At 62.5% G+C, this 11333-nt stretch overlaps 2 protein-coding genes across 2 annotated transcripts in view; both read right to left on the bottom strand.

Annotated features, from left to right (window-relative positions):
- Positions 1–1048: 1048 nt before the first annotated feature.
- RAP1GAP (RAP1 GTPase activating protein) lies at positions 1049–5871 on the bottom strand (the record flags this gene model as incomplete). The annotated part of the gene is given in 14 exon segments (XM_076356307.1): positions 1049–1135; positions 1222–1293; positions 1398–1553; positions 2108–2237; positions 2317–2417; positions 2495–2578; positions 2657–2710; positions 2794–2872; positions 2962–3056; positions 3712–3869; positions 3872–3896; positions 3988–4026; positions 4144–4229; positions 5842–5871. Coding segments are annotated over 13 exon segments (1119 nt in total), but the record flags the coding sequence as incomplete, so codon positions are not given.
- Positions 5872–8048: 2177 nt separating this feature from the next.
- USP48 (ubiquitin specific peptidase 48) overlaps positions 8049–11333 on the bottom strand; it is a 30525-nt gene continuing 27240 nt past the window's right edge. Inside the window, exons 22-27 of the mRNA XM_076356344.1 lie at positions 11018–11122; positions 10433–10588; positions 10092–10217; positions 9594–9642; positions 9317–9343; positions 8049–9207 (exon numbers count right to left, since the gene is read on the bottom strand). Coding sequence (XP_076212459.1) covers positions 9185–9207; positions 9317–9343; positions 9594–9642; positions 10092–10217; positions 10433–10588; positions 11018–11122 — 486 coding nt within the window. The 3' untranslated portion in view covers positions 8049–9184. The remainder of the gene's footprint in view (positions 9208–9316; positions 9344–9593; positions 9643–10091; positions 10218–10432; positions 10589–11017; positions 11123–11333) is intronic.

Raw genomic sequence — 11333 nt, 5'->3', positions numbered from 1 at the left:
CACGGCGTGCACAGCACCCACAGCAGGCACGGCCACCCACGTGCACAGCACCCGCACGCACAGCACCCACCGCACCCAGTATACATGGCACACACCCCCCCCCCCCCCCCCCAGCACCCAGTGTACACAGCACCCACACACACACCGCACCCACAGAAGGCATGGCACCCGCCCACATGCCACTGCTGCAGGCATGGCCCCCCCGCCATGCACAGCAGCACCCAGTGTACACGGCACCCACGTGCACGGCATCACCGCGGGCACGGCACCCACATCATGCACAGCACCCGGTGTATGTGGCACCCACATGCACAGCCCCCACATTGCCCACGGCACCCGCATGCACAGCCCCACGGCATGTGCAGCACCCATGGCATGGCATTCACGGCACCCACAGCACTGCTGCAGGCACAGCACCCCACGGCATCCATGGCACCCACTGCAGACATGGGGCCCGCAGCATGCATAGCTCCACTGCAGGCACAGCACCCACATCCACAGCACCCACAGCAGGCACAGCACCCACGGCATGCACAGCCCTGTTGCAGGCACAGCACCCACATCCACAGCACCCACATCCACAGCACCCACGGCATGCACAGCACCCACAGCATGCACAGCACCCACATCCACAGCACCCACGGCATGCACAGCACCCACAGCATGCACAGCACCCACAGCATGCACAGCCCCGTTGCAGGCACAGCACCCACATCCACAGCACCCACAGCAGGCACAGCACCCGCTGCAGGCACAGCACCCACAGCAGGCACAGCACCCACGGCATGCACAGCCCCGTTGCAGGCACAGCACCCACATCCACAGCACCCACAGCAGGCACAGCACCCATGGCATGCACAGCCCTGTTGCAGGCACAGCACCCACATCCGCAGCACCCACAGCCCCATTGCACACACATCACCCACGTTTTGCCCGGCACCCACGTGCCCCACGACGTGCCCAGCCCCCTTGCAGGCGCACCCCCTCCAGATGCCCAGCACCCTCAGCACCCCCATGCTCAGCACCCAGCACCCACATTTGCACCCACCTCCAGCTTGGCGAACTTCTCGGCCTTGTAGCAGGCGTACTCGGCGTTGATGAGCTTCGTCAGCAGGAACTCCTGGAACTCGGGGCCCTGCGGGGGTGAGGGGCAGCCCTGGGTGGGTGCCACCCGGGGACACACACCCCACACCCCCCCCAGCAGCACCCATGGGTGCTCACCTTCCTGAAGACGGCGGGGTCGGGCAGTGGCGGGCCGAAGAAGGGCACATCGTCACGGGCGGTGACGGAGACCTATGGCGGGTGGGCAGGGTGGGGGGGGGTGCTGGGGGGTGTCCCGCTGCCCCCCGGCACCCCATGGGGATGGGGAAACTGAGGCACGGGGGGGGGGGTGGTACCTTGTAGAGGGTCCCCTGGGAGCCACCCTGCTCCAGCTGCACCACCACGAAGGCGTGGAGGAAGTTGGAGGCGATCATGTCGGGGACGAAGGGGGTGTTCTCGTCCTGGAAGACGATGGCCACGATGTCGTTGCCGATGTGACGCTTACGCTGCAGCTGCGGGGACGGGGGGGGGGGGGACGGGGGGAGGGCGGTCACACCGGGGGGGGGTGGCAAAGGGAGTGGCAGACCCTGTGCCCCATAGGTGCCCCCCCAGCACCCGTGGGTGTCCCTGGAGGTTTTGCATCCCATAGACACCCCCCGCCCCCAGCACCCAGGGGTGCTCTGCCGGCCACCTGCATCTCATAGATGTCCCCCGGCACCCATGGGTGACCCTGGAGCTTTTGCATCCCATAAACACCCCCCCAGCATTCATGGGTGCCCCAGGAGCCCCTGTGCCCCCTAGGCAGCCACCAGCACCCATGGGTGCCCCAGGAGCCCCTGCACCCCATGGACAGCCCCCAGCACCCCGGGGTGCCCTGCTAGCCCTTGCACCCCATAGATGCCCTCCAGCACCCATAGGTGCCCTGCCAGCCCTTCCACCACATAGGGGTGCCCCAGGACCCCCTACACTCCCCATTCCCCAAGCACCCACGTGTTCCCCCCAACTCTTGCCCCCCCCCCTTCCCCCGGCCCCCCCCCTTCCCCCCCAGCACCCATGGGTGCCCCACCTGCTGGGCATCCCCCTCGGTGTAGGGCAGCTTGGTGGAGACGTGGAACATGATCTCCTTGTCGCGGAAGTGGCAGTAGACCGACTCGCTGCCCGTCTGCCCGTGGGTCACGTCCAGCCCCCCCCGAAACCTGGGTGGAAGGGGGGGGGGGACAGGCACCCTGAACCTGGGGTCCATGGGTGCCCCCCACCCAGCACCCCATCACGCACCCCTTGAAGTCCCGCAGCTGCACCCGTTGACCCAGGACGTCGAGGAATTCGGTGAACGCCGGACTCTCCTCCGTGGTGCCGAAAAGCTCCTCCTCGGAGGTCTGCGGTGGGGTGGGGATGGGTGCCAGCACCCACCCGGGACCTCCCCACCCTGACCCCCACCCACCCCACCCCGTACCTGCCCCAGTTTTTGGTAGATGACCCCAAATTTGAAGTGGTTGCTGAGCACGTGCTCGTCGAAGGCGAGGATGAGGCGGGATGCCTGCGGGGTTGGGAGGGGGCGGAGGTTGGGTGGGGGGCACCCATGGGTGCCCACGGTCCCCCCCCGCACCCTGTTCACCTTGGGGTAGAGCACGGGGTAGAAGCGATCCACATTGATGTCCTCGCACACCAGCTGCGGGAAGGATGGGTGATGCGATGGGTGGTCCGGGGCGGGGGGGGGGCACCCATGGGTGCTGCCGGAGGTGTTGCACCCACCTTGGCCATCTGCACCACGTTGGGGAACTCGGCCAGGCAGGAGATGGGCACCACGTCGTGCAGGGTGCGGGCACGGGTGCTGTGGGGCAAGGCGGGGGGGGGGGGGGTGTCAGGGTGGTGCCCTATCCTCAGCCAGCACCCATGGGTGCCCCCTGGCACCCTGCTCACCGCAGCAGCAGGTGGAGGTGCTCCTGCTCGTCATACTTGAGGGAGAAGACGAGGTGGCCCAGCACCGGGTCCAGGGAGTAGTAGTTGAAGTGCTCCTGCGGGGAGGGGGCCAAACACCCGTGACCGCACCAATGGGTGCTCACGCTGGCAGGCACCCATGGGTGCCATGCGCCACCCATCCTACAGACACTCGTAGGGTCCCCATGCCCATGGACACCCATGTGCACAAGCACCCGTGCCATGGGGGCATCCAGGTGCCTGAGCACCCATAACCCTGAGCACCCATCCACACGAGGCACCCGTGTCCATGAGCACCCACACCCACAGATACCACCGCCCATGGAGCACCTACACTGACGGGCACACATGCAGTGAGCCGCTCGTACCCGTGAGCACCCGTGCCATGGGTCACCCAGGTTCCTGGGCACCCACACCCATGGACACCCATACTTATGGAGCCCCCATGCCCACGCACACCCGTGCTCATGGGGCACCCATGTCACGGGGCACCCATGTCCATGAGCACCCATTCGCACGAGCACCCATGCCATGGGGCACCCAGGTCCTTCAGCACCCATACCCATGGGGCTCCCATGCCCGTAGATACCCACACCCATGAATCACCATGTCCACGAGCACCCATATGCACGAGCACCCATGCCATGGGGTCTCCATGTCCATGCCCACCCACACCCATGGGGAACCCACCCACGCCAAGCACCCACGCCTGGAGCACCCACGGGGCCTCACCTTGCCCAAGAAGTGCTTGCGGTAGATCTTGGCCGTGTGGTTGCCCTCAAGCCTTGCCCGGGTGCTGGGTGCCGGGGTGGGGGGGGACTCGGGTGCCCCGCTCAGCTGGTGGTTGGTGCCCTCGATCCAGTAACCCCCAAACTGCGGCAGGAGGATGAGGGGAACGGCCCCTCCCGGCCCAGCACCTGCACCCACAACCGAGGTGGGTGCTCCGGCCACCCACCCAGCCGCTCGCCTGCCCTTGCACCCATCTCTGGAGGGGAGCGGGTGCTCTACCTCGTGCACGCTGGGGTAGGGGATGTAGTCCTCCTCTGTCTGCAAGACAACGGGGTGGGTGAAGGCCATGCTAGCACCCATGGGTGCTGGGGTGGGTGAAGGCCACACTGGCACCCATGGGTGCTGGTTGGGTGCCCCCAGCCCAGCGACGCCTACCTTGAGCGGTGGGGGGACGGCGTGGCGCTGCTGGGCCATCCTGCTGCCCTGCGGGAGATGGGGGCTGTGGGCGCCCGTCACCCCGCCTTGGGAGGGGATGGGCACCCTTGGGTGGGGAGCACCCATGGGGGCTTACCTCGGGGTGGGGTGGCCAAGGGGGTGGCAGTGCCGGCTGGAGATACGTCTAGGTGGCGCGGGGGGGCCCAGGGGGGTCCATGGCGCTTCCTGGGGGAGAGGAGAGCTCCCCCACAGCCCCTCGCCATGACGCCTGGCCGCTCAGGTAGCGGCGTTACCCCTGAAGCCTACTGATGGCAGCAAGCCAAGAGCCACCTTGCTGGCTGCCAGGAGCCAGCGGGCCAGGAGCGGCGGGTGTCGGGTCACTACATGGGGGTGCCCGGCTGCTGAGGCCCCCCCAAACTCATCGCACCCCCTGACCCCCCCCACCCCCCCACCCCGAAGGGCGCCCTCTGCAGGCGGGAGGCGGCGCCGCGCGGGGCAGCACCACGGACAGCGCCGGGCACCGGCAGCGCCGAGCACCGCCCGGGCCGGGGACGCGGCGGCACCGGCCCTGCTGCAAACCCGTCCTTGTGCAAACACAGCCGCCGTGCAAATGGATCCCACCCCCGTGCAAACACACCCCGGCCGTGTGCGACCCTCGTGCAAGCAGGAGCGCTCGTGCAAACGCGCCCCGTCCCTGTGCAAACACGACGGCGTGCAAGCGTGTCCCTGGTGCAAAAGGGACCCTCGTGCAAATGTGACCCATCCCTGTGCAAACGTGACGCTGGTGCAAACACCACCCTGGTGCAGACACGACCCTGGCACAAATGAGCCCCGTCCCTGTGCAAAGACGACCCTGGTGCAAACACGACGGCGTGCAAGCGCACCCCTGGTGCAAGCACGACCCATCCCTGTGCAAGCACAACCCCGGTGCAAGCACAATCCTGGTGCAAATGCGACCCTGGTGCAAACACGACCTGTCCCCGTGCAAACACGACTGTGTGCAAATGCAACCCTGGTGCAAATGCGAGAGTCACCCGTCCCCGTGCAAACGCGACCCTCGTGCAAACGCGACCCTCGTGCAAACACGACCCGTCCCTGTGCACCCGTGGGTCACAGCGTGACCCTGCCAGACAGTGGGGCTGTGCGGGGTCCTGGGGGGCTCCCCCCATCGCTCCCCCCCCCAGCACCCAAAGGAGGGGGAAGTCCCGGCAGGGGGTAGCAGTGGGGGGGGTGACCCAAATGGGCCAGGCTGGGGGGGCAGGTTGGGGGGGACATGGGGGGCAGATTGCGGGGACTGGGCTGGGGGGGGGGGGGGGGGGGGGGCAGATGATGGGGCCAGGAGCGGAGGGGCAGATTCTGGGGTAGCCGGGGGAGCAGGTTTGGGGGGGCAGGTTAAGGGGGGTCATTAACGTGGGAGATATTTGGGGGGGCAGGTTGGGGGGGAGGGCAATTCATGGGGGAGATATTTTGGGGAAGGGCAGGTTGGGGGGTACACGGGGGGCTGATCCCCCCCCCCCAGGCCCGGAGCATCCCCCACCCCCCCGCGCTGCCCGTACCGGCAACAGCTGAAGGTCACCGGGGGACGGGCCCCCCCCGCAGTGCTGCGCCGGGGGGGGGGGGGACACGACACCGGAGGGGGGGGGGGGGGGATGTCTCCGGGGGGACCCCGGTTCCCGGTCCCCGCGGCGCGGCACTTACCGGAGGGGCGGCGGGGCCGGGGCCGGGGCCGGTACCGGAGCGGGGCCGGTACCGGAGCGGAGCGGAGCGGAGCGGGGGCCCCGCCGCTCGCAGCCACCGCGCCGCGTCACGTGCGGCGGGGCGGGGCGGCCCCTCCGGGGGCGGCCGGCACCGGCAACCGGCACCGGAACCGGGAACCGGCACCGGGGAAACCGGCAACCGGCACCGGGAACCGGGAACCGGCACCGGGGAACCGGGAACCGGCACCGGGAACCGGCACCGGGAACCGGCAACTGGCACCGGGAAAGCGGCACCAGGTCCAGGAACGGGCACCGGGAACTGGGATCCGGCACCGGGAACCGACCCTGGCACTGGGGACGCCATCACCACCCCGTCCGGGACCCCCCCTCCATCCCCGGTCCCCTCCTCCGGACCACCTGGGTGCCCCCTCCCTCCTCGGCACCCCGGTCCCCCCCCCGTCCATCCCCGTGGCCTGGGGTAGCCCCCAAATCCCACCCTGGTCCCCGGCAAACTGTCTCCATCCACCCGCCCATCGCTGGTACCCAGGAACCCCTCTGTCCATCTCCCGCATCCCCCCATCCTCCCCATTCGGCTAGCGGGGTTCCCCCTGCATCCCTCCCTGGCACCCAAGGTACCCCCCTCCATCCATCCATCCATCCCTCCCTCCCTACCTCCCTGGTACCCACAGTACCCCCCCCCCATCCATCCATCCATCCATCCATCCATCCCCCCCTCCCGGGTACCCCCCACCCACCCATGAGCACCCAGGGCACCCCCCTCCCTCCATACCCCCCCCCCCCGGCACCCAGGGTACCCCCCACCCACCCCTGAGCACCCAGAGCACCCCATCCTTGGTACCCCCACCCATCACCCCCACCTCCCCAAGCCCCTCTCCTCCACCCACCAACAGCACCCAGGACTTGGTTAACACCCCACCCCCCCCTCCAGCACCCATCTCCCCCAGGGGCCATTTCGGCTGCGGGAGGGACACCCCGGCTCCCGGGCCCTCGAGGAACGGCTGGCACAGGCTCCCCGCCGCTGGGTGCCAGGGTGGAAGGAGCCGGGGGCTGGCACCGAGCCGCGGCCACGCAGCACCCCCCCCCCCCCCACCCCAGGGAGCGGGAGCCCGGGCGACGCGCCAGCACGGGGACGGGACGCGACGCGCTGGCGGGGACGGGGGGGGACACCGAAATGGCCCTGCAGCTTGCCTTGGCCCATCACCCACCGGTGCTTCCACCGGGGAGCGGCTGCCAAGCACCGCCCGGCCCTGCCAAGGCTCCGGCGCCCATCGAGGCTTCAATTAAAGAAAAAACCCAACCCGCCCCACGTGCCAAGGTTGGCAGGCGTTCCCGCTCCGGAGGGATCCCGCTCGCTCCCATCCCGGCCCCGCAGCACCCGCTGGGGTGTGGATCTGCGGCGTAATAAACCCCCAGCCGTTAGGCGAGGTGTTAAAATACAAGACAGGCCACGTGTATGCGCTTTAATAAGGCTTCCACAGCTCAAATGACAATTTTAATCCGATAATGTTTGCAAATAACAGACAAAACGGTAACTGGGCCTTTGATCACATCTTGTACCTGCGTCCTCCGTGAGATACGGGGATGCCGCGGTGCGGCCGGACATCGCTTCTCGGAAACACCGCCCCGGCCCCGGCTAATTCCTTCCCGCTGAGTTTAGAAACTTCAATTTTGCAACGTTATAAGCTCAAGGAAGAGATTTTTGTAACATTTAAAAAAAAAAAAAAAAAAATTAACAGCAAATTGAAAAATAATATGGAATTTCCAGGAAATATGTACACAAGCGAGTGCTTCAGTCTGTTCCCGAAGGATGGATTGAAATCGGCGCGCCGGATTCCTGCCGACATCTTTACCTTGGGAAAGAACACGCGGGTCCAAACTGCCCCAAAACCCGCCTTGTAAGAGCCCCAGGGCCCCCAGCGCCAGCCGGGGCCGGAGGGGCCGGGGAGGAGGACGCGGAGCCCCCGCGCTTGGCAAAGGGCAGCTGTAATTCTTCAGATAAAAGATAACATTTAAAATAAACGCTGCCGGGGTTGTCGGGATGGGGATATGTGCCCCCCGCCCCCCCCCGCCGCCCTCTTCTCACAGCCCCAAACTCCTGCAAATCCTTTAAAAAATAGAGCTGATGCGGCAGCAACCCGCCTCTCCGCATCACACTTTGCCGCGGAAACAAGTTAAAAGGCTGAAAAGGAAGAGGAAACGTCTAACTTTATTACAGAGATACCTCGACAGCCCCCCTTTTTTGTGTTTTTTTTTTTTTTTTCAGTCTGGAAGCGGTACGCTAGTTCCCGCTACTAACAGGCAACGGGGAGAGATCCCTTCTGGAGCTACAGATGTGAAAAAAACCAAATAATTATTAGTGCATTCCTGAAAAACGAGGAGAATTTGGGGGGGGGGGGGAACAATCCTCTTCCCATGGGAAACGCGCCACCCGCCCGTGCCCCCTTCGCCGTCTCCCCAGGCCACGGGGGCACGAGCGCTCCTGGCGGTCCCGGACTGGAGGAAAAGATGTTATCAAAAGTCGTTAAAATACCCCACGTTTGCTAAAAAAAACACAGTTCACAGAGAAAGACCAGGTGGTTATTGAAAGACCGTCAAAACGTTTGGAAGTGAAGGCGAGCGGCTGAAAAGCCGGCGGGGGCGGCGAGGGAGGCGGCTCCCCGTCGTCCCCCCCCCCGCCGCGCTGGAAGGCTTTCGGAGGCAGACCACAGCTTACATTTTGGGTTAAATAGATGAAGGGTTTTGGTTTTGGTTTGGTTCGTTGTTTGTTTTGTTTTGTTTTGTTTTTTTTTGAAAGAGCGAGACATTCCTCACAAGTAACAATTTCTTTACTTCCATGCTGTACTGAAAGAGTAATAGTGGATCAAAGACAGGATTATCTGTAAGCAGGTTACGCCTAAAAAGTTACTCGAGAACAGATCAAGATGTTTTTGATCTACTGGATTACAACCCCTTTTCGGACAGACGAGCGCGGTGCGGGATTTGAGTCAGGGAATACACGAGAATGCCTCCGTCTCCCTCGCCTGTAAACACGATACGCTCTTACTGCTGCTAAAAACTTTCCAACCTTCCTGTTGCTTTATTAAATATAAAATCGGGAACGTTCTCTTGAAGGCAGGATGTCCTTCAGTGCAATCTGCTTTGACATAAGGCATTTTTTTTTTGGGGGGGGGGGGGGGGTGTCAGTCATTTCAGAATGGGTTTCTGCCTTCTGGAAGAGTCAAAGAGTTCAGTCCTGTATCCACCTTATTTTCTTTTAATGCCCTACCATGTCAAAATCCTCTTCCCTTCTGGTCGCTCCTCTGTTGCCAACGCTTAGAAAACCATCAGTGTCCGAGTAAACCAGTCCCTGAGGAGAAAAGACAACCACCAGGAGATGACGACGCTTACGGGATGGAGATGAAGTTAGCGTGGGCATAAAGGGGGGAGAAAAAAAAAAACCAAAAACCCAGGCTCACCTTTAAATCCTTCTTCAGGCATACAAACTGGGGATGGAAAGGAAAAGGCACGGCGTTAGAAGTCTCCTCACAGTCGTTTCTAAAAGGATCTTTGGTCTGAGCGGCGGCGTGCCGCTGAATCTCCCCTTGACAGTGACAGGAAAGCTTCCACCTCTCTATTTTCTACCTTCACAACCCAAATCCAACACAGTCCTTGGCCGCCGATACCTCTCCCAAAATCACGGTGGCGAGGCGCCTTCCCGAACCCCAAACCTTCCGGGGGTCTCCCCCGCCTCACCTTGCATAACGTCGTCCATCGCCGCGTAATCTGCAATTGGTTCATCAGCCTGGAAAATAAAGCGGAGCGGGGGATTAACGAGCAAGCAACCTCGTCTGGGAGTTCACAGCCTGATCGGTTCATGGCCCTGCTCTGGAGGGGAGCGGGAACAGGCCCCTTGCCCAAACACCGTCTGGGAACAAGAGGGGAGGACTCACTCCCTGATTTAGCCATATTTTGGGCTGGTACACACACAGCTCAGCAAAGGCCAGCTAATAAATGCACTTAAAGAAAAAAAAAAAAACCAACCCCAGGGTTTTCCTCCTCCAAGAAGGAGCTCCAGGTTCCTCCTCGTTAAATTAGGCTACCGAGCAGCCACGGGTGGGCACGTTGTAGCCCACGTTGTAGCCCACGGCGGTTTTCACAGGCATCACAACGTGTTTCTCTTTGGTTGTACAAAAATCAGTTCAATTCTCTGCTTTATTCGACTTTATTTTAGCAGCCGCGCTCTCACGTTACCTTTAGTAAAATGACAGACTCGGGGATGACTCCCAGGCTGCCGAGCGTTGCGGTGTCGTCGCTCAGTATCTTCCCGTCGATCGACAAATTCTGGTCGAAGGGAGCAACTGAAAATGCATGCATGATCTGTGCCAACACAATGAGACACGCTGATTTTGTGCAGAGGGAAAAAACATACCGCTGAGCTACACAAAAATACCACGTTTAGAAGAGCAACGCGCACCTTCCGATGCCACGTGGGATTTTATACTCTTTCCCCCCCATCCCCTCCCAGCCGCGCGCTCCTGATTTTGTGTTTTCTCACTCGAGACGGCTCATTCCTTGGAGGAAAAACACCTTACCTGTATTTTCAGCTCTTTCAGTGTCTGATTAGCAGAAACAAGCAGCGCTTTCTCCCCTCTGACTTTCCGGTGCCGGGTGCTCCGCCTGATACCTTGCTTTTGGTAAGTGACGTAGCTCTGGTGCGAGATCTTCTGGCGCTTCGCACCACCGTTGGTCTGGAAGCAAGAGGCAAAAATCAGGAGCCCGAGCTTTGGGATTGGCGGAAAAATACAACCTCCCCGTACCCCCGGAGCGCGTTTCGGGCGAGTCGGTCATGCGAGGGAAGGCACGAAGCGTTGAAAAGCCCCTTCGAAAGCGAACCGCCGCATGCAAGTGTCAAGAGGACCGAAGGACTTGCCTCGAAACCTCGGTTCCTGCCTCTAACGCTAGCGCGGGGCGGATTACCAGCCAAGCGTACGAGTCACCATCAATATTTGACCTCTCCAAAAACAGAGCGATGGTGTGGTACGACCGTTAAAATGACAATTTAAGACACTGCTGTTTTCACCTGCTAGCAGTAAACAGAGGAGGGGGGCTATCCCATCATGCTGACTCAAGAGGATGAGGCAAAAACCAAGGAACCTGGCGGTATTTTTGACCTCTACCTGGTTAAAATCTGGGTCTTGCTCCCCCTCTGGCTTGTTTTCCTCCCTTTCCTCTTCAGCTTCTGAGCTGCTCACGTTCAGCTCTGGAGCAGCGTCCTTCATTACCTGAAGTCATAAAAATCATTCTCCGTAACTAACCCGACAGCATCAACCCAGACTGCCACATCGTGGCAAACAGCTTGCAGAGACCTCCGGGACGCCACCTCGATCCAGTGAACTCAGGCAGGGCAGGAATAACCCAGGGATCCGCTCCACGTGCTCTGCAAAGTCTTCTCCACCCCTCCCCAGCTGCATCGAACCACGGGGGGGATTGGGC

This window comes from Aptenodytes patagonicus, chromosome 19 (assembly GCF_965638725.1).
Source record: "Aptenodytes patagonicus chromosome 19, bAptPat1.pri.cur, whole genome shotgun sequence".
NCBI lineage: Eukaryota > Metazoa > Chordata > Aves > Sphenisciformes > Spheniscidae > Aptenodytes > Aptenodytes patagonicus.
This window is presented reverse-complemented; position numbering and strand designations above follow the sequence as displayed.